Raw genomic sequence first — 21794 nt, 5'->3', positions numbered from 1 at the left:
TCTTAATCCGATTTTCTTTTCCTGTTGCATATCACTATCTACGACCGTCATGCCATCCCAATTTCCCAGTTCAAAAATAGTATCGGGGCCCGAGGGCCCCTTGAAAAGAAAAGAAAAAGAAAAAGGGAACTGGTTCCTCCGACCCACTTAGTATCCACTCCATACGGAGTACTCCGTACAAGAATGGAAATCCGTTGGTACGGTGGGGCTTCTATGCACGTGAAATGTGAGCCTCTCGGATGGCTCGGCCACGTATTTCAATTGCTGCCTGATATTCCCGGCCGGTGCGCCCGGCTGCCAAGTGGCATCTCAATCCCGAAAGCTTGCCTCTTCAACAGCTGAGAAGACACCGTGAAAAGAAAACAGAGCTGCTGTGCTCAAATGCTGAGACTGGGAGATACATGACCTTGGTTTGAACTTTGCAGAAGTCTTGACACTCTTACCTGCACATCATGAACCTCGGGATATTTTTACAAAACCCAACAGATGTATCCTATAGTTCTGATTCAAACGTCAATTATCAAGGCTCCAAAGTTTCTTCACCCTGAGTACTGAGGATCATGAAACCTTTTCGGTTCACAGTTACCAGGTAGAAGGGTTCGGGGATTACGCGGCAGAATGAGCATTCCGCGGGTATGTTCCCGTTGCCCAATTAGGTTCTGGCCAAATCGCTCATACATCGTTGCGAAGGCATAAAAATATTTCTGCCTGAAGTGTCAATCTCGAATAGTCTCGGCCTTCTCGTAGGCCTCTCAATTCATTTGAGGCTTATCACTTGTTGGCTTGGATCATCGGGCATGTCTCCGATTAGATTGGAGTTTGGACCCGAGCGATTTTTGACTCAATTCCATACAATGTCTCATTACTACATTGCCCAAACCGTCACAGTAATTGGACGACGAGTATTGGACTGATTGGCAAAGATAGAGAACTATCTGGCTGACTGAATGTTGACTAGTCAAACTTCCCTGGTCATGCTTTCTCGAGTCTGCAGAGCTTGTATCTCATCCGCCGTCAACTCACTCTTCGCATGTCTTATCCTTACAAACAACAGAACAATAAGCAATCCGGTAACAGCCAGCCCTGTCTGAAACCAAAAGACGACTTTATAACTCTCTCGAATACCAAGGTGCTTCGTCTGAGTCTGGACAATATCCGCAAAGCCAAGCATAACGGCTATTCCTAGGTGCATAGTGCAGTAAATGATGGCACCAGCGAGTCCTTGTCTTGCCCTGGGCAAGCTGGTCGTGATGAAGATGTTTGCAAGGTTGAAGCTTATGTCGATTGCAACGGTACCACATATCATAGCTGGGAAGATGTATGCCCAATAATTCCCGCCGATCGGGATCACGGCAAAAAGCAGTCCTGAGCCCACATAGCCGAGACAAGAGATGAGCATCAGAAGGGTTCCGGATACTTTGTGCAGAATGAAGCCACCCGTTGCTGAGAGAATCAAGCCACCGACGGCCATGGGCACAGTCCAGGCAACGATTTGAAGGGGCGATCCGCCCATGAAATCGGACATGCTGTCATCGAGTCAGTGGAAATTTCCAATGCACAAGGTAAGGGACTCACTAAAGAACCCCATAGAGCAGGAAGATTCCCAAGCTTCCATAAAGGAATAATAAAGCAATGACAAGAGCTGCCATGTGCTTCACATGGAAGATGTCACCTGGAAGAAGAGGATTTTGAACAATCCAGCCTTCGATATAAGCCATCCCTCCCATGAATAAAATACCCAGTACAAAGAAGACAATGATATATGGTGTCTTCCATCCTTGCGGTGCGTATGAGCTATCTGCAAGTGCAAAAACAAAGAGTGTAGTGCCTGTGATAGAGAGTACCAATCCAGCCCAGTCCATACGGACCCCGAGCTCTTTCTTCTCATAGTAGTCCCGGGGAATAGAGAAAATCGACGACGCGGCCATGACAGCGGACAGAATTGCGCCGATATAGAAATACCACCTCCAAGTAAGGAATTGGCCACATATTCCAGAAACAAAGAAGCCGGCAAAAAATCCCAGGGCTGCACAGGCCCCATATACACTGAAGACGAGATTCTTCCGAGGGCCTGGACGATATGTGCTACCAAGGATCATCATTCCGGATGGGAGGAGAGCTCCCAGAGCCAAGCCCTGTAGTGCACGGCAAATGATTAACATGAGTGAGGTTGTAGATACACCGGCTAGAATCGAGGAAATTGTGAGCCAGATGGCTCCGGCATTATAAAGGAGGTATCCTCCGTACATGTCTGTCAAGCGACCGAAGATAAGGAGCGTGGCACACACCACGAGGGAGAGGGCTGTAGTCGGCCATATGGTGGAGGCTTCGGGGATATCCAGCTCTGTGATAAGTGTTGGTAGGAGGAGGTTCGATCCTGTGATGTAAAATTCCTAAAAGGTGTTAGGATTGTGGTGATGCTGTGGGCATGGAGGTGACGCACTGCTAAGATCTGGGACATGACAATGGAGAAGCAAAAAGCAAGCTCCGACCATTGACTAGAGAAATGAGAAGGGCGATCTCTGCCTAACTTCTCTAGATCAGGCTCATTTGTGTGTATGCCGGTCGGCTCTGAGCGAGTTGCCATCTTGGACATCTCAGGCGTAGAAGCCGCTTGGCCCGGGATCGACGACATGGTAAAAGTCCACAAGTAGACTGGAATCTCTAGAAACAAATTGAATAGCCATGACAGACACTAGTGCTTATTTTATAATGAAAGACCGATACAAGAACGAAATTTCTAAGCCTTCGCGGCCACTCTACCCTTGGCTTCCCAATGCGGATAGTCCAAGTCAAGCTGCTTCATAATCATTCTCCGCATAATTGTCGTGTAGCTTCAGATTGGTAAAAGTTGTAAAGTATCCACAAGGTGGCCGTCATTTTTATATAATTTCTTAAAGTCTAACGATTATTAGTGGTCCATGAGAATGCCAAGCTTTCGAGTGTAAACTTCCGAATCGGGAAGTTGTGGGGAGTGGAGCCCTGGGTTGGAGGGCTGAAAACGAAAAAGCCACAGAGATTGAGAACGCTACTCTTTGAGCTCTGAAGAATTCAGCTTATGATTTGCAGGTAGCCCAGATAGTTTAAAAAGCTAGAAACGGTACTGGAGGTCTTTCATCAGGCGCAATGTGTCTTGGCTCGCAGTCTCGCAATGTAGCCCTGAAGGTTGCGTAATATCTAGACTGAATTCCACGGGTAGGTAGCTATTATTTTCACATATTCTGGGAAAGGCATATAGTGTAGTTACAAGTGTCCTAAGAGGGCTCATTGGGTTTACTATATAGCATGAAAGGAACACATGAGTCCTGCCTATCGCAATAAGCAGATCATCAAGATCACCAAAATCACAGATCTCCAAAATACGAAAGTTGGGACTGTATGGCGATCTTGAGCAAGCTTCTAAAGCTTCTTATTGGTCGATGTAGCGAGAGGCAGCGATCCCGGTGTACCCCAGGTTTCTAGCCAAAGGTATAAAAAGCCTCAACTTTTTCACCTTCTCTCTCCGTTTTTGTCCCTTTCTCATCCACCTCCCATCTCGTCCAAATCCTGAACCCAACTTTGAGCTTTCTTCCTTGGAGCCTGCTTCTTGCTTCTACTACTTTGGACTTCCACCATGAATCTATGCATCCGACTGCTTTTCGGATTGATACATCATATCCATCCTTCTTGACATATTGATCACACACTCTGATCAGCAACCCCTCCCAGTTTACTTCGTAGAACTTCAATGTATTTCTGCAATCATTATTTCCCATCTTCCCACTCAAATTTTATATTACCTTTCAGGTCGTGCTAACCTCCCTCCCAGATACCGCCACCATGTGCTTCCGCCAATCGAATCTGCTGACAGGCCACACTCTTCTCTCCTGCGGATTCCAGTACTGGCATTTCAAAACAGACTTCTTGAACTCGTCACCTAAGTCGACAATGTGTGCCCGGAAGAGTGGCTACAAGGGTCATAACTGCAATCATAGGGGAGGCATGGCGATGAAGAAGCACCCACCCGAAGCATCTTGCCCCAACTAGTCTGCTATGTACTAGGGCTTGGGGTATGTGGCAGCAGTGAAGAAACACTGTTCCAAAAAGAAATCTGGTTCATGTTGCTTTGCGTCCATGTTCATAACGCTTGGCTTTCGATGTTGATGTTCATACTACCTGATATGTTCATCTTGGTAATTAATATCTAAGTCTGATATGCACCAACAGTTCAAACCTTTCGTAGACCATCTGATATCATATCAATCTATTTGAATTCGTGAAAATCCGTAATCGTTATTCTATTAGACAAAAGAGAGGGGCAACTCGAGATCTTTCAATCAACCTCTACCATGGATGACATGGGCTCCACATACTGGAAGACACACTAGATTCGGCAAGAGATGACCGACATGCAGTAAGCTTGGAATAATCAAGGCAGCAACAGCTGAAGTGCATTGGAAGGTAAAGATCTGTTGTGGGCATCTCCACGGTTGTGGCTGCAGGACCAGTATTTCTATGGCGCAGGTAGTTAGTATGGTGTCTTTGTGGACCGAGTACAACTCCGGTCACAAGCCGAGTATATATGTATATGTATCCATCACCACAACAAAGCCCTAGGCCTCAAATCCCGTGCAGGTCACGAATGGGTTTTCATGTTCTTAGCATCAGCAATTGAATACGTTAGCTCTTAACCACTCCAAAATAAAGGTAAGTGAAGACTGCACAATGATTCTCGCAAGCGTTTTTGGTTGTCGGCATGTCCCTGATCTAATCCCATTTGGGTCGCATTGGACCTCGGCTTCGGGACTGGCAGAATAGCGGGCGGTGCCGAGTTGCCCGCGTGGTGGTTTCCCCCGGATTCTGAGTCCCGCTACGTCCTCTCCGCGTCTACGTCTCCTTTTTGCGGGCTCCTTGCTTTCTGATTTCTGCAGCCTGATAGAACCGATAGATCGCATCAAATACCCCCTTCAGTACTCTTATCTGAACCGCTCTGCACCTTTCCCGACCGCAATCGGAGCCCGGAGCCCGCCCCGGACCGCTATGGATTACGATCACTTCGGGCAAAGCTCTCAGCAGCCCAAGCAAAGGCGCAAGAGAGTGGGAAAAAGGCGACAGAATAACAAGCCTCCTATTCCTGCTCGTCTAGCTCTCGACCCCAAGCTCCGTGGAAATGTTGGTGTCATATCGGAGGACATAGCAAATGACCTGTTCTCTCACCAGTCCCTTTTGGGTAAGTAGTATTAGGTCAATTGATATGGTCAGTCATCGCAGATTGAACTAACTGGATGGATTACGACTGGTAGATTCCGCGACCGGAGACGGAGTTCTGTATGTTGCAGTTTCCCCGCACACGCCTACTTATATCTCTGTCGAGGACTCGACATGGACGATTCTCCCCGTTCGCATCCAACCAGCAAGGTCACAGGCGCCGACATCTCAGTCGACTATACTTTTCCCTGAATCGGCCGATTCGCTCCAGTCTTTCCTTCTGGCTCTTGGGAAGCTCGACTCTGCACGTCAATCGCTGCAGACCCACCGCAGTGTAGAAATCCGGATCCTCGATGTTGCCCCATTGCACCTGGATACGGTATTTGTTACCGTGGAGCGACATCTGCTGCGAAATCATGACGATGTCCAAAACAAGTTCGGCGGTGGTTTCCAGATTTCTGGGCCGACTGGGTTGCGGCCAAAGAATGGGAAAGGACCGGAGAACAAGAGATATTCAAAGAAAGAGGCGGCCGATGCGGAGCAACGATTGACTGCGGCTGTGCGCGAGGCATTAGCTACGCAGCGCATTGTCCATACCGGGGATGTCTTACCTCTCCCTCTGCCAGCGCATCCTATCACTTATGCGCCCGCTCCACCCGCCCGTATATCCTTTTGCGAGCCAGTCTCACAAGGACTTTTGATGCCTGCGACAAAGATTGTGCTTGTTCACGCTCGCTCGCAGGCAAATCGCAGCCAGCAGATAATGCCCCCGAGATCGGCTCTGTTGAAACAGGTCGCGGAGGACGAAGCCGATGATACTTCCAATGAACAATTTTACTCAGCCGCTGAGGATAAGCCCGGAGAAAGTGCGACGGACATGGAAACCACTTCTGCCGCCGAAGAATCCGAAACTGAAGGCTCTGCTGGGTCCCTCAGCGATTCTTCTGATGATTCTCTGGAAGATATGATATCCCTATCTGCCCCGGAGCTGCCACAGCCTCCATCAGGTGTGATGTCTGCAATGACATCTGCGACTCCTCGTGCGGGAGGGCGCCGAACCGATGGCATACATACTCCCGGGTCGGTTGCTTCTAATTTCACATCAGCGACTATGCGACCTGGTCGCGGCGGTGGAAAGGTCTTCAAGGTCGAAGGACTCTTGCAGCAAGTTCCCAATGAAGTTTTGCACCCACGCCCTCGTGATGACGAAGATGTCGACTCTTTTGTGTTCGTTGATATCAACACATTAGCCAAGATTGGTTGTTTCTCTGGAGACTGGGTGCGAATTGAGGCCACAGAGGAACCTCAGCTTAATATGTTTGCCTCGCTTAAATTCGGGAGCTTTAATGAGTCTCCGGAGGATTCTGGTGACTGGCGCCCAGTTAAGGTGTTTGGCCTACCAGGACTTCCATCATCGAAGCCTCGGTATGCCATTAATCACTCCGGAGATCGTCGATCAAGCTTCTCACAGCGTCCCCAGACACGCTTAACTCCTTCAATTTTTGTGCCGCCTTTGCTGTTGGGCAATATCGACAACCCAAAGTATTTGCGCATCTCCCCCATGACATTCCCCGTCGTCAGTGCTGCGAAGCCTGGTCTTCTGCACCACATGAAGAATACAGCCGCGAAGAACCCACCTTTGGCCAAGGAAGTCACCCTACTCAAAGTTTCCACTCCACTTTCCATGGATCGGGTTTTGCAACCGGCGCTGTTTGCTGGACTGAAGCAATACTTCGAATCTCGCAGACGGATTTTGAAGAGCGGTGATCTGGTTGGTATCAGCGTCGATGAAGGATTAGGCAGAGCTGTCTTTTCTGGAACTGCGGGAGGTGACACGGCAAATCAGGAGGATGATATTACCTCTAGATTAGGCCAGGGCTCAAATCATGATAATTCTGCGGCTCGGAAGGTTGGTGTTGCTTGGTTCCGGGTCGGACAAGTAACGCCGACTGCAGTTGAAGAATTCGAAGAGACCGACGAAGACCAGTGGGGTGGTGTTGCAGTCATCGACCCTTCGAGTACTCGGATGGTTCAGGCTGGCAGCGATGTCAGCCGTGTCCCTGGAATTCTGGGCAATGGATGGGAGTACTGGCTTGGTGTCAAGGCCGTCCCGAAATCTGTGGACCAGGCCCCAGCAGCTCATGGAATTGTCACAGACCTTCCCCAGGCATTTATCCCTCCTTTGCAGCAACGAATCCGTGACTTGATGGCGGCAGCCACAAGCCCGCGTGCAATCCAATTGGGTATGAAGCCCGTTATTATTCTTTTGAGTTCTCAACAGAGACACATCGGTAAAGCGACAATTGCTACCCGAGCATGCGCCGATATTGGACTCCATACTTTCCCCATTGATTCTTATGATATTCTTACCGAGGGTGGTGCAAACGGCGGCGATGTGAAGACAGAGGCATATCTCAAAGCACGGGCGGAACGGGCTTTCCACTGCGGATCAAATTGCACCGCCTTGCTTATCAGGCACATTGAGGTTTTGACAGCAGATCGAATGGTCACTGCCATGACTGATATCGCGAATGAAGCTAGAGTTATCATCGCCACAACTACCGATGTCGAAGAAATTCCGGAAGGAATCCGCAGCATGTTCACCCATGAATTCGAGATGGGAGCACCCGAAGAGAAGGAGCGTGAGGGCATTCTTCGGAACGTAGTTGCAGAACGTGGCATCAAACTATCTTCTGATGTAGAGCTGGGAACTGTTGCTTTGAAGACCGCAGCGCTGGTTGCTGGAGACTTGGTTGATGTTGTGGAACGAGCTGCCACAGCTAGGACTGCCCGTCTAGAGGGTCTTGCAGAGGCTGCAAGCAAACAACTCACCGGATCACAAGTCTGTGTCCGGGATGTATTGCTCTCTGGTGGAGACGGGGCCCGAGGTGTCACCAAGGCCGACTTCGATGCTGCAGTTGAGGCTGCTCGGAAGAACTTCGCCGACTCCATTGGTGCACCCAAGATCCCCAACGTCAGCTGGGATGACGTTGGTGGACTAAGCAACGTGAAGGATGCCTTAGTTGAAACTATCCAGCTGCCACTCGAGCGGCCCGAATTGTTCGCCAAGGGTATGAAGAAGCGGAGTGGTATACTGTTCTACGGACCTCCTGGTACTGGAAAGACTCTGCTGGCCAAGGCCATTGCTACCGAATTCTCCCTCAACTTCTTCTCTGTCAAGGGTCCAGAGTTGCTCAACATGTATATCGGTGAGTCCGAAGCCAACGTCCGACGAGTTTTCCAGCGCGCCCGAGATGCCCGCCCCTGTGTCGTGTTCTTCGACGAGTTGGACTCGGTTGCTCCTAAGCGTGGTAACCAGGGTGACAGTGGCGGTGTCATGGACCGCATTGTCAGTCAGCTGCTCGCTGAACTGGATGGGATGAACGGCGGCGAGGAGAACAGTGGCGGCGTTTTCGTCATCGGAGCTACTAACCGACCCGATCTGCTCGACACTGCTCTTCTCCGGCCTGGTCGATTCGACAAGATGCTTTACCTGGGCGTGTCAGATACGCACAGGAAGCAAGCTACAATTCTTGAGGCGCTTACCCGAAAGTTTGCCCTCAATCCCGATGTGTCTTTAGATCGAGTTGCGGAGCAGCTTCCTCTGACCTACACTGGTGCAGATTTGTATGCTCTTTGCTCTGATGCCATGCTGAAAGCAATCACAAGAAAGTCCACCGCTGTGGACGACAAGATCAAGCAACTTCCTGGCGGTCCAGTCACTACGGCGTACTTCTTCGACCATCTTGCGACTCCGGAGGATGTGAGTGTCAATGTCACTGAAGAAGACTTTGTGGCGGCGCAAGGAGAGCTTGTTCCTTCTGTTAGGTAAGTCTCTTATGGATCTAAAAGAAGTATATTCAAGATTAGTACTAATATTGTGAACAGTGCCAAGGAACTCGAACATTTTGAGCGAATTCGGCAAAGTTTCGAGTCAGTCGACAAGCAGAAGCAGGACCCGGCAGCAGCCGCCCCCCAGACCATTGCCGAAGCCATGGAAGCATTCAATCTTGGAGGCGCTGAGTCTCCGAATGAGATCGCGATCAGCAACGGGGATGGCTCGTACCCAGGAAGCATTCATGGTCGCATCAAAGGATTGAAGCAATGGCCCGGTGGAATGGTACGCAGTGCCAGTGGTCAGTCCACAACGAGCAGCAAAGGCAAAGGCAAGAGCGTGGCTGGAAGGAAGGGCAAGAGCCCAAGCGGTGCAGATTCTGATGCTTCGGTTGAAGACGACGAGCACGATATGCAAGGTGGTGCGCTAAATGATGATGAGGATTATATCGTCCGAACTGACCATCTCGCAAACCCCATGGAAGAGGTGGAGTAAACGATTCTTGATTGAAGCTATCGCTTCGGAAATTACGTTCAGCGCCGGTTTGGCCATGTATATAATTTATCTACTTAACATGAACATTATGTGCTTATACAATCATCGTGCAAGGTTTATGCCTTTAGCCAACCCCCAATTGGAAATCATCACACGAGCCCGATTCGGTTTGTTTACTTTACCATTAACTCTCGACATTCACTTTTCGTTTTCCATTCTCTTTCCTCTTTATCACACACCAATACCACCTCAACATCCTTGCTGTTGACACATTTCTTCCTAATTGGAAAATTGTGTACACATCCCCAACGCATCCCCAGTCATTCGACTACTCCAGAAACTCTTAAAACTCGTGAATTTACCGGCATCATGAACCTGGCGGGTCCTCTCCCTTTCCCACTATTCGGAATACCGTTTGCGCAAAGGATTCCGGCTGGCATCATTGCCATGAGTAATCCCAAAATCACAGCGCACCTTGCCCATACCAAATGGCGGCAATATTCGGATCCACTTACCTGGGACGAGGAAACCCTGAAGAACTTGATTGCCTTCGACGACAAAGTCGACAACCAAATGTTTGGCGCCTTCAAGCCTCTCCCAAACATCGACGAGCATGAGTCTGCTAATACCATGAATCTGGGACTCATCGGCTACTTGTCACTGGAGGTGATGCATGAGATCATCAACCACATGGATCTCATAACTATTGCACGATTCTCCGGCACCTGCCGTTTTGCTCGCATTGCAGTCAATCACCACCCAAGCTACAAGATGGTGATGGAGCATGCCTCTCATATTTGCCAGACCCTCACAGCCACGGGACTAGGCTACTGGAACAGTCTCGGCAACTTTAGGAACGAGCTGCAGTACCCTTACTGCAGATCATGCGGCGGAAGTGGATCTTACGTCTTTCTACCGACATGTGAACGCATTTGCCCCAACTGCTGTGATCTCAACAAGGATTACTGGTGCATCACGGTGGAGGACGCTACAACAGCATTTGCTATCGACATATCTGACCTCCGACGCATCCCTATCATTCGCATAAAGCCACAATCATACCGTTCTACAGTCTACCCCGCTAGGCTGACATACATCGAGTACATGGTTCCCGCTAAGTGCGCTTTTGAGGCCGGTGTCAGGCGTTGGGGGACAGTTGCGAAGATGCAGCGCCAAGGCGATCTCCGATCGCCAGACCGTCACCCCGATGCAACCTCGTTTGAGATTATGGATGCCGAGCTGTTTCGGTTCCTCCGTTCTGTCCTGCTCCCATTCGGTACTGATCCTTTGCAAGCTCCATACCCACGTCGACCGTTGTATGAGCATTTCAACCCTATGATCGGCGCAATCGCCTCGTGGTTCCCACATGTGGAGCGCCCTCATGTGGACCCCACTCCACACTACTGTTGCAAGGGATGTGTATGGGCCTACGAGCGAAAGATTCACCCTGCTGCTGATCAAATTACCTACATGGGTCTTGATCCCGGTTTATCCAACGAGGAAACCAGTATTGCTTTAGCGAGACGTATGCGGATCCCACGAACATGGCCTCAGACCATCATCCATTCGGTTAATTGTGTTGGTTGTGGGTTGTTGATGTGGGATGCTAAGGCCACGAAGGACGAGAAAGTATCTACTTGAGATGTTTGTTCACATCCTCTTCTCGACATGTATGAATTTGTGATACGAAATTTGCAGGTCTGTTCAACGGTTGACTGTAAGCAAACGTGACGATGAGAATGGGATCTCAGTGCTTTGAAGACATAAAATGATCGGTATTGTGGAAGCTCAATTGACTATGATATTGTTATGACTCATCAATGAGACTGAAGGAAATTGAGTGAAGGCTGGTATTCCAGAATACGGGCGCAGTCATGAGTGACCTGCTGTGTAACTAGTTCTAGTAACAACTAGATAGTGAGTTCTAGAATCACCTTACTGCTTGGACCACGTGGACATTCTGAAATTTACTGACAGAAGGCGCAAAGCTTCCATACTCCATATTGGGCTAGCGTAGATCAACAGCCTCGTTCTTTCAACATCTTGTGTATCTCTCCCTTCAGAGTTACGTGCTGTTTAACCAGCAAACAGACCTTGAACCTTTGCATCTTTGTGGATCTCAAGATAACTTTCGCCTCTGCGCCTTTTGTCTCATATTGTCAGATAGAGTATCTAACGCCTCGCCGCGGCTGCATGGCATGCTCTCCAACAAGAAGGCCGCTCGAAGACGTCGTGATATCAAGAAGCGAGGTGTTGACACAACAACAAATGACGCTGATCCCTGGGTAGCTGGCCCCGATACTGGCCCCGATACTTGGAGAAATGAGCCAGATCGATGTGTAACTCAGTCTAACCCTGATCTATGGGTTGACTTGTCAGAATCTAGCACGTCAACACCTGTGCCCTCGGGGAGCGCGGCCCTTGTCATGCAGCATGCACCCAACACATCAACAAACCTCTTAAGTAAGTGATAGGTCTTCCATTTTTTGCGCGTACGTCTATACTAAAGCTGTGTGTTAATCTTAGGCTCCATTACATACCCTTCAGGCCCTGCCATCAAGCCTGCCTCACTTTCTGCCAGGAATCAGGTCCTCTTGAACGACTTAATATCGAAATGTCATCCAGCAAGTGTCCTTCTTGCGCATCGGTTTACCATTCCATGCAACGGAGCAGCAAAAAGGAGGAACACAACAGACAAATCGATACCGCTAAGAGAGTTAGACACCCTCCCCATACCATCTCGAGCGCACCCAAAGCGAGAGGCCATCGTTATGGACTGTGAGATGGTGTCGCTATCCGGAGGCCGTATGGAACTCGCCTTTCTGACCGCTCTCGACTTCCTGACTGGTGAAATACTTATCAATCACTACGTGCAGCCAAGAGGAGAAGTGATCAGCTGGAATACCCGATATAGCGGTGTGACTCGTCAGGCAATGAATGAGGCCATGCGTACGGGCAAAGGACTTCGGTGGGAAGAGGCTAGAGATCGGTTGCGCAGCTTCGCCGACTTTGATACCGTGCTCATCGGGCACGCCCTCTACAATGATCTGAATGTTCTGCGCTTCATTCACCTACGCATTGTCGACTCGTCAATCCTCACCTGTGACGCAGTGTTTCCAGACCACCCTGTCGGAAAGTCCGTCCCGAGAATCTGGGGCCTGAAGACCCTGACTAGAGAGCTCCTTGGATACGGCATCCAAGGAAGCAAGCTTGGACACTGTGCCCTGGAGGACACGCTGGCGACCCGCGAGCTCGTGATGTTGTGCCTCGAGGACCCGAAAAAGGTCCAGCATTGGGGGATCAAGACCCGGGAGTTGGAGGAGTGGCTCCGGGAAGAAAGAGAGCGCAAGCAGGAGGAGAAAAAGAAGGCGCGAGAAGAAGAGGCGGCGAAGTTGAGGGCGGAGACGGAGGAGAAAGAGAGGAGAGAGCGGGAGTGACCCCCAATGTGATCGATGCGTATGGGGTGGGCCAGAGTTGATTGGACAGATGCTTGGGGGTGTCCACTATATAGCGGGTATGACCCATGGTTGAAGCAAGTAAACAAAATCCTCGTTTCCCTTTGCTTCGCTCTTCACTCCAGTTTGAATTGAATGCTGACTTGATTTGAGATTTGTAGGCTATCAAGGAACTTCATGTGGCTGATAATATGCTATGTACCGGCATAAGCTTCTATAAAAAGAACACCAGTGCCTGCATGAAGTATGTGGCTGTGCAATAACGGGATGTACGCAGCGATCGGTTCCCCATTTGCGACTTTGCACAGGCAGTGTGCAGGATCAGGTGACCTATCTTCTCACAGACAAGGGAACCTTTAATGTGATCTCTACCCCCTTGCGCTTCATGGATGCGCTTTTTCCTGCACACGGGCGGTGAACGTAGCATTTCGCCCCCGACAATTGGCCCCGTTCCTGACGAATACCCCACCCGTCGATTAGACTCATTCCAACTGCGAAGCTGTTCACTCCGCGACGACACTAATGCACCATCAATTCTCATGCTGGGTGACTGTCCTACAGAATGGTTAGTATGCCACAGGGGCTGATATCTGCTCCACGCTTGAAGCCTGCCATCCGCCTGGCACAAGCGGTGTCCGAGTATGAGGCGGACCTTACCCGAGACCAAAAGGAGGCGTTCAATCGCTACAGATCTCGCGCATGTGAGGAGCCGCCATCGATTCAAGACGTGATGCAGCTCACTGCGGATATTGATGAACGATTATCCAATAAAGTACGTGGTCGCTGCCTAGGAACCAGAACGACCAGCTTTCTGCAATCCGTGCAGCAATTTGTCTCTTTGGGCGACATAATTGTTGGAGGAACGCAGAATCTGGTGGCCAGTGGAGTATGGGCATTAGTAAGGACATCTTTGACGGTTTGTACACCCCGATTGCTCACTGAAATATGCATTCTCTACCAGAAGCGGAAGGCAATTGCTCACATATCTCGTAGCTGGTACTTAACTTCTCGTCATATTTTGAGAAGATATCCAATCTTTTTATGATCATTGGTCGCTCAGCACCGCGTTACGAGAAGCTTGCTGTTCTGTATCCTCGGTCCAAGGAATTACAATCGCTGCTGCTTGATTATTTCACAATAGTGGTTCTGCTTTGCCATCGCATCCTAAAGTTTACTCGAAAATCGACCCTGGGACAATTAAGTGCCACACTAGATGACTCTTATCTGACTAATTTTCGAACACAGCTGGAGTCGCGAGCCAGGGACATCAAAGATGAGGTGAACTACCTCATGGCCCAGAGAATTGAGGAACAAGCCAGCTTTACCACCCAGCTCTGGTCAAGGAAATACTCAAAAGAAATCACGCATCAGCGTCAGATGAAAGCATATCTTGCAGCACTGGAGTTTTGTTCCACTTACGACTACATGGCACCGTGGAAGCAAGCGCGAAGACTTGGTAACACGAACCTGTTCTGCCAATGCCCACAATATATTGACTGGCGGGAGCGAGCCTCATCATGCTCTGTGATTCTTACGGGTAGACTGGGCTCCGGGAAGTCGGTCTTGTTGGCCAATATGGTTGATGACCTAAACCTGAAAATCCAAGGGCAGAACGTCATCGTGGCTTTTTTCTTCAGCAGGCATGATCTCCCAGAGAGTCTGAAGCCTCGAAACATTATTGGTTCGATAGCACGACAGCTGCTTTGGTCAACACCAGGGATGGCAGACAAAGTCAGGAATCTTGACCTTAAAGGAGAGCCTGATGAATTTAGAACAATAAGACGCCTGATTGAAACTTGTCTTCCTCCGGAGCTGAAGGCTTATCTTGTGATCGATGGTCTAGACGAGTGCGAAACCGCGGACAGACAGATTGTGATCGAAGAACTACGATGGCTTCAACAAAGGATCTCGCTTCTGGTCTGTGCTTCCGTTCGGAAAGAACCTCGAGATCTGTATGGAATTGACCTGGCGTGGGAGAGATTGGAGTCTGCTGAAATTGTTGCAACTCCAGACAATGCCAGCGATATCGAAGTGTTCATTGAGACGGAGTTGGAACTCTGCATCAGATCAGGAAAGTTGACGATCGGAAATCCACTCCTCATCTTGGAGATACAAGACGCTCTACTGAAAGGATCCCAAGGGATGTTCCTTTGGGTGGCTCTCCAAATAGATAATCTTTGCACGATGTGCACAGATGAAGCTATTCGTCAAGCACTAGTCGATCTCCCACGTACCCTCTCCGAAACATTTAATCGCATCCTCCGAAGGTTTGACTCGAACCTAGCCAGAGCTCATCAGAAATCAATACTGGAGATAATTGTCGCAGCTCGACATCCACTGAATCCCGGAGAACTGCGGGAGGCCCTCAGTGTGGAACCTGGTAATACTACCTGGAACCCGTCGAAGCTTGTCAATGATATATTCGGTATTTTGACATGCTGCGGAGGTTTACTCACAATTGACGAAGAAGAGAATACCGTGCGGCTTGTCCATAGCAGTGTCAGACAGTTCTTGATTGGGTCAGAAGCCGTGGATTCAGAGCCTATGGTTCCATCAAGATTCACGCTTGAGGAAGCACAACGCAAGATGGCTGACATAGTAATAACCTATCTCAACTACGGCGTCTTTGAGACGCAAATATCGACTCGAGTGAAGACACCACTGCATGTTGATTCCGCGCCTGCAAAAATTGTGGAATCTGTCTTTGAAGTACCGAATGTTGTTCGGGATCTGGCAATGAGCCTTTTGAAACTCAGAAAAACTCCAGGATTTGACTTGGGCAAAACCCTGGAACAGCTTCGTCCCGGGCATCAATCTGTAGCTGACCAGAGGTTTTCGTTTTTATCCTACGCAAAGTCCAACTGCCTATACCACGCCGTCTGCAAACTGGAACAAGCAAAGGCTCCAGAGAGCATTGATTCATTACTTCGGTTGCTTGGGGGCAATATGCTAGACACCAATACTGACGATGGTCACACGCTATTGCTCCTTGCCGCAGAAAAAGGCATTGAATCGATCGTGAAGGTACTCCTACAAACCGGCGAAATCAATCCAAATTCAACCGACCAATCTGGGCAAACTCCCCTCTTCCTCGCTGCTGCTTCCGGACACGAAGCCATCGTGACACATCTTCTCGGTACAAACACTGTAGACGCCAACATACCCAGCAAGGACAGACGATATGCTCTTCATGTTGCAATCCAGAGGAAAAACAACTCAGTCGCCGAGATTCTCATCAAATCTACACGCACTAATCTCAATGCCAAGGACGACTTTGGCCGAGCACCATTACACATGGCCCTTGATTCGATGGATACTGACCCTATCGCACGCCTTCTTCTCACATTCCCATCGACATTACTTGATGAGAAAGACGACATGCATGGAGCAACGCCCCTTCACAAAGCTATCAGCATTGGCAACAATGCCATCGCAAAGGTCCTCCTCAATTCAGGCAAAGTCAAAACCAACACCAAGAATCGGGACGGCCAAACCGCTTTCCACTTAGCTGCCAAATACGACAAAACAGGTGAAATCACCCAGATTTTGCTCCAATTGAATCACACCGATGCAGACAAAGAGGACAAAGAGATGATAACGCCCATTCACCAAGCCGTTAAAAGCAGAAATTCAGCCACCCTAAAAGTCCTCATAGACTCTGGCCAGATTGACCCCCCCTTCAAGGTCAACGGTCGCCTCCTGAACATCAATAGATGGACCGTCATGCACGCAGTCGCGCAATACGGGGACGAAGAAATGACGAAGCTCCTTCTGAGCTACGATCAAGTCGACGCAAATGCCCGCGACTACGATGGGGAGACTCCACTACATTATGCGTCATCGAGCGGGAATGTACCCTTTATCAGGTGCATGCTTGAGTCCGATAAGGTAGTTGTTAATGCAAAAGATGCTTCCGGGAGAACACCGCTTCATGTTGCCTTTATGCATGATAGTCCTGGTGTGACTAGTTTGCTTCTTGCTTCTGACAAAGTTGATGCCGAAGAAAAAGATCACAATGGTTTGTCTGCGTTCGATTACAAAGATTTGCTGCAGAATTTGACAGTCGGACATTCGCCGGGTATGAAGGCAGCGTTTTCTGCTAGGCGGGTAAGGGAATTGGAAGGAGGATGTTCTGTTTAAGTTGAAACCTCGGGATTCTGGGACCGCTTGGACTATTTATGCTGTATGATAATGTCAAAGAATGCAACGATTTCTCGAAAAGCGATTTTGAAGTTGTACAAGCTTTGGAATGCACGTAAGTGGACTTGAATACCCCTCGTTTAGGAAAAACAATCTGTCTGTGGAGCAGATTGCACGGCGCCAATAAACACGAACTACACGTCGAATGGGCCAGTGAATGATATCACCATCAGGTTTTTATATGCCAAGAAGCCTAACCATATATCGCAGTGATAAATCGGCCACTGTTCACCGAAATTTCCTAACCTTCCCCTTAGCCCCACGACTTTATACTTCCACACTCTGTTTAGTCATTAGAATTATTTCTGGGCTACAATCACTGCATTCCATATGCAGATGGTCTGATGGAGGGTTCATCCAAAACTCCATTTCAATTTAAAAAGCCCCCGATCTCAAGAGTCTGAAACAGGCCCTTGAAGAAAGCAAACATTGATCATGGAAGATGTATGTACAGTTGTCGTAAGTCATAAGATTCGTTAAAGTCGTTATACATCGTCGAGATTTCGACTCTGGACTCCAAAGTCTCACTCAGACGCTCCAGCCTCTTCTTTAGCATCGCTTTCCCCCTGATCCCAACGATCCAATATCTTCTTGACCTCCTTAAACGCAACGGGTTTCGTGAGGAACAAGTTAATTCCAGATTCAAGGGCTTCCGTCTCATCAGCTACACTGCTGAGTCCCGTGAGGGCGACGATCTTCGATCGCTTCCACCCCTCACCTCGTGACTTTTCAAATGCACGTATTGTTCGTGCGGCCTCGAAGCCGTTCATGACGGGCATTGATATATCTGGTGATTGTTTAGTATGAATGTTGAATTGGTAGTTTGAGAGATAAAAACTTACCCATGAAGATGATATCGTACCCCTGCTGCTCTTCTTTCACGGCAGATACGGCTAGCTTGCCGTTCTCAGCTGAGTCCAAGGCGGCTAGACCGCGTCTCTTTAGGAAAGCGAGCATCAGGTTAAGGTTGATTTTGTTGTCTTCGACTACCAAAATCCGAGGGCCTTGCTTTTCCGTTGAGGGTTCAGGTTTGTCGGAGGTGGAGTTTGTTAAAGGCTCGGCCGTCCCTGTCGGAGCTGTGTCTGGAGTTTGAGTTTCCTTATCCGAAATGTCGTTCTCGTTTGTCGTATCTTCATTTTTGGGTCGTTCTGAAGATCTTTCGGGGAGACTGATCGGTTTCGCCGTTGTTTTGGGTAGCTCTCTATCTAGACATCCCTTCACTATTCGAGCAAGCTTGTGCGGACCGCATGGACGGCTGATTATATGTATATCGCGAGGCCCAAATGCGGTCTCAACTTGTATAGAGTCGTGGCCAACATAATCGTTGCTCAACACAAGGAGAGATGAGTTCTGGTCGGAAAATATGCTGCTAGTATCCCCTTTGGATGGTAATGAGTCAAGGAAAACAAGATCGACGGGCTTTTTATATGAAGCTGATGCCATCTTGAAACCAAACCAGTCGGTTAGATAGGGTGACTCGGATGGTTTATTGGAGGCATCCTTGGAGTTTGCATTGACAAAGGCGATGGTTCGTCCCGCATATTTCTCTCGTAGAAGATGGGCAGCAGTTGATACGGTTGGTCGTTCGTTTGTGGGTGGTGGTGAGGATCCGAAATAAGCTTCGAACTCGTGCTCTGGACGGACCAGAGGCAGAGTAACCTTCACGGTCGTTCCGGCACCTGGCTTACTTTGGAAGCTGATGTTTCCGCCGAGGGGTTTGAGCAAGCTGCGAACAATAGAAAGGCCCAGTCCAGAGCCACTGGCGAGAGAATCTTCTTGAATGAAGGGAACGAAAAGATTAGATCGTAGAAATTCTTCCGAGATACCCTTGCCAGTATCAGCCACGGTCAAGGTGATCATGTCTTCTTGAGTATTGTGTCGTGAGGACGAGCTGTCAGCTTCCAATCGTAATGACACTTGGCCTGCCTCTGTATATTTGATCGCATTGCTGAAGATGTTCATGATGATGCGACGAATCGCCCCCGGGGGGATGTTGTAAACCCAGTTGTTGGGGGATATGTCGATTGTAATGTCGAGTTTTGGGGCTGATGAATTCTCACTAGCCGTGCCGTGCTTTGTTTCAGACGTCAGAACATGGGAAGAGGAGGAGGACTTCTGGATATGATTATGACCCAGACAGACTCCATCCACCACCTCCTCAGCTAAGACGGATAGGTCTGTTGCGGTATATTTGTCCAGGTGTGCTGCAGACCGATGCATTCTCTTGAGTTCCAAGCTTGAAATCCTTCGTCGATCTAGATGTCGAAATCGTTTTTCCAGAGATAAGATCTTGCTGTAATCCAAGACTTGGTTCATGGTATCCAGCAAGGTCCGACCGCATGCGTTGACGGTATCCATTAAAGAGCTCTGGTACTGACTTAGGTCAGTGCTCTGCAGAATTTCTGCCGCCGCTAGAACTCCATGAAGAGGACTTCGCAGTTCGTGCCTAGGTAACAGAATTAGGTGCCTGGGGTATATATTGAATTCGTTCAGGTTGACTTACGATATGCTGCCAAGGAAATCGGCCTTTTGGCGGTCTGAAATCAGAGATTCGATTCGACTACATTCAGACATGATGGATGATCCAAAACTCAACAGAGAACCAAGTTCTACTGAAGGGTCGAAAACATCGCTCTCCACGTTGTTCCAGCAGAAAAAGCCACCAAACCATTGCGAGTTAGCGGCATTCCACAATGGTACGAACATGACTTGAGTAGCACCAGGAAAGTACTGATTTAGCATGTTGTTCTCTTTGAGTTTCCGCCGCTTTGAACTTCCGAGAGGCATTGATCGAGGGGAGTTCCTTCCCGAAATAGACTGTTTCCGAGATCCATCCTCGCTGTCAGAGCTAGAAAGTTGGCCGTCGCGATGAAGAGACCAAATCCTGCCCTTATGATATCTGTTCAGAAGACGGTGCAAGAATTCCTCGTCCATATTTGTGACGGGATAGGACGAAGCCGATCCTTCAAGCGGACCGTGCAAACAGTTCGCCGTGGAGAGACCAAGAATGGAAGCAACCTTGCCATTCTCAATAGAGCTGGAAGAAGATTCACTATCGCTATTGCGATCTAGCATGAAATCATTACCGGCTTCAAAGAAGGCCACACCACTGTCACCGCCGAGCTCGAGGCTCTCGCGTATGAGGTTTGCGGCACGTCGAAATGTCCACGAATTTCCCATTTTGTTGTCCGTTGAATTTTGCGTATTCCCTGGTGCGCTCGGATTTGCTGAACTGTAACTTGAGGAGGAAGACGGTCCAGAGGGTTCGGAATCGGATAATGAATTTGCACTGCTACTGCTGGAGCGAGAGCAAAGGGAAGATACACTGCTATTCCTCCGATGACGACTTCTCTTTCTGCTCCTAGATGCACCCACAGACTCTGAGTTTGAACTTTCGGTGCTCCCTGTATCATCAACGAGGCTTGACCGACCCTCAACGAAACTGTTAACTCCTCGCAATAAGCGAGCCGCGCGCCGGCCTTCTGTGGCCTGGCGACTGACTTTCAGGAAGTCCATGATCAATATTGCCATTTGACCCATGGTGACTCTGTCTTTGTCAGAAAATTCCGAGTGGGGCTTTGTGTCGAGAACAAAGAGACATCCGACGTTGATATTGCTATCTGTGGTCAAGGGTGTGCCGGCATAGAATCGAAAGTTTGGTTTCTCCTTTACTAGGGGCAGATTTTGATAGCGTTCGTCCTGAGCCATATCATTCGAGACAACAAAACTGTATTCTGCTTGCCTTCGATCTGATCGGGGCAATGCGACGGTGTCCTGTGTCGAAAGTTAGTCAAGCGGTTCCAGAGTGAGTTGAATTGATGGTTCAGGGCGCGATTTACCTGACACATATTCCAGGTGGACACATCAAGCGTCGAACAGCCTGCATATACGCCTTCTCCGATCAGGTCATACTGGTTTGTATTTTCCACAGTCTGACCACCCTGTGCGATGATGTACTGTGAGTCCCTGTCAGATACACTAGAGGTATGAATTTCGTTAATATTAGGACACATGATGAACTCGAAACTTGGAGACGTAAACTCTTACCTGATGAAGGCGCGGTCTACATCCAGTCGCAGTGCAGCCAGCTGTGCGAAGGAATTTAGAGTGGTGTTTGCACCGCCAAGGATGAGGGATTCAGATATAGGACTTGGAGGAATCGCTACCGGCTCCGGGGATAATGATTTCGGGGACCGTGGGGATTGTGATGGACTGCATGGCGAACGACCTCGAGCGGCCGATGCAGTTGAAGTGTGAAGAAGATCCTGAATCGAGCCATTGTCACTGCCGGGTGCCGAGTTTTCATCGATAGGACAGAGACGCTCCGGGCGGAAATAGCGATAAACCTCCCTCGCTCGTCGCCCAGCACTGTGGTCTTCGGCCCTAGTCAAGGGAGATGACATAGTCGGTCTTTTTAACCGAGTCAGCCAGAACGGGGCACTCGGGTTGTTGCCAAGACCTCGGCCTAGCGTCGTACTTTCGGATAAGGGCTGTATGTTATCGTGCAGCGGTTAGACGCACTTGATCGATCCATAAGCGCTGTAGTGTACTGTAATATGAATGGTAGCCGCTTTTAAAGGTCCTCAACGTAAAAAAGCAGAGAGGTGGAGAGGAAAGAAAAA

The 21794-nt window shown here is 49.1% G+C and overlaps 7 protein-coding genes across 7 annotated transcripts; 5 read left to right on the top strand and 2 right to left on the bottom strand.

Annotated features, from left to right (window-relative positions):
- Positions 1 to 958: 958 nt before the first annotated feature.
- On the bottom strand, positions 959 to 2635 carry N7503_006860 (putative MFS multidrug transporter; the record flags this gene model as incomplete). The annotated part of the gene is made up of 3 exons (XM_057066407.1): positions 959 to 1526; positions 1576 to 2393; positions 2444 to 2635. The coding sequence occupies 3 exons, from the start codon at positions 2633 to 2635 to the stop codon at positions 959 to 961; spliced, it is 1578 nt and encodes a 525-aa protein (XP_056920088.1).
- A 1184-nt stretch (positions 2636 to 3819) lies between these two features.
- Positions 3820 to 4026, top strand: N7503_006859 (uncharacterized protein; the record flags this gene model as incomplete). Its single annotated transcript, XM_057066406.1, has 1 exon — positions 3820 to 4026. The coding sequence occupies one exon, from the start codon at positions 3820 to 3822 to the stop codon at positions 4024 to 4026; it is 207 nt and encodes a 68-aa protein (XP_056920087.1).
- A 993-nt stretch (positions 4027 to 5019) lies between these two features.
- On the top strand, positions 5020 to 9517 carry pex6 (AAA family ATPase peroxin 6; the record flags this gene model as incomplete). The annotated part of the gene is made up of 3 exons (XM_057066405.1): positions 5020 to 5209; positions 5283 to 9015; positions 9076 to 9517. The coding sequence occupies 3 exons, from the start codon at positions 5020 to 5022 to the stop codon at positions 9515 to 9517; spliced, it is 4365 nt and encodes a 1454-aa protein (XP_056920086.1).
- A 369-nt stretch (positions 9518 to 9886) lies between these two features.
- N7503_006857 (F-box protein) lies at positions 9887 to 11158 on the top strand (the record flags this gene model as incomplete). Its single annotated transcript, XM_057066404.1, has 1 exon — positions 9887 to 11158. The coding sequence occupies one exon, from the start codon at positions 9887 to 9889 to the stop codon at positions 11156 to 11158; it is 1272 nt and encodes a 423-aa protein (XP_056920085.1).
- A 557-nt stretch (positions 11159 to 11715) lies between these two features.
- Positions 11716 to 12954, top strand: N7503_006856 (3'-5' exonuclease; the record flags this gene model as incomplete). The annotated part of the gene is made up of 2 exons (XM_057066403.1): positions 11716 to 11980; positions 12044 to 12954. 2 exons carry the CDS (start codon positions 11716 to 11718, stop codon positions 12952 to 12954), a joined length of 1176 nt encoding a protein of 391 aa, XP_056920084.1.
- Positions 12955 to 13361: 407 nt separating this feature from the next.
- On the top strand, positions 13362 to 17897 carry N7503_006855 (uncharacterized protein; the record flags this gene model as incomplete). Its single annotated transcript, XM_057066402.1, has 5 exons — positions 13362 to 13541; positions 13580 to 13744; positions 13799 to 13870; positions 14218 to 17079; positions 17655 to 17897. The coding sequence occupies 5 exons, from the start codon at positions 13362 to 13364 to the stop codon at positions 17895 to 17897; spliced, it is 3522 nt and encodes a 1173-aa protein (XP_056920083.1).
- On the bottom strand, positions 17697 to 21575 carry N7503_006854 (hybrid sensor histidine kinase/response regulator; the record flags this gene model as incomplete). The annotated part of the gene is made up of 5 exons (XM_057066401.1): positions 17697 to 17959; positions 18015 to 19618; positions 19676 to 20946; positions 21012 to 21150; positions 21220 to 21575. 5 exons carry the CDS (start codon positions 21573 to 21575, stop codon positions 17697 to 17699), a joined length of 3633 nt encoding a protein of 1210 aa, XP_056920082.1.
- Positions 21576 to 21794: the final 219 nt, after the last annotated feature.

This window comes from Penicillium pulvis (genome assembly GCF_028828015.1).
Source record: "Penicillium pulvis strain IBT 33274 chromosome Unknown contig_5_segment0_segment0, whole genome shotgun sequence".
In the NCBI taxonomy this organism is placed as follows: Eukaryota; Fungi; Ascomycota; class Eurotiomycetes; order Eurotiales; family Aspergillaceae; genus Penicillium; species Penicillium pulvis.
The sequence above is the reverse complement of the archived record's forward strand: the minus strand, read 5'-3'. Positions and strand labels throughout refer to the sequence as shown.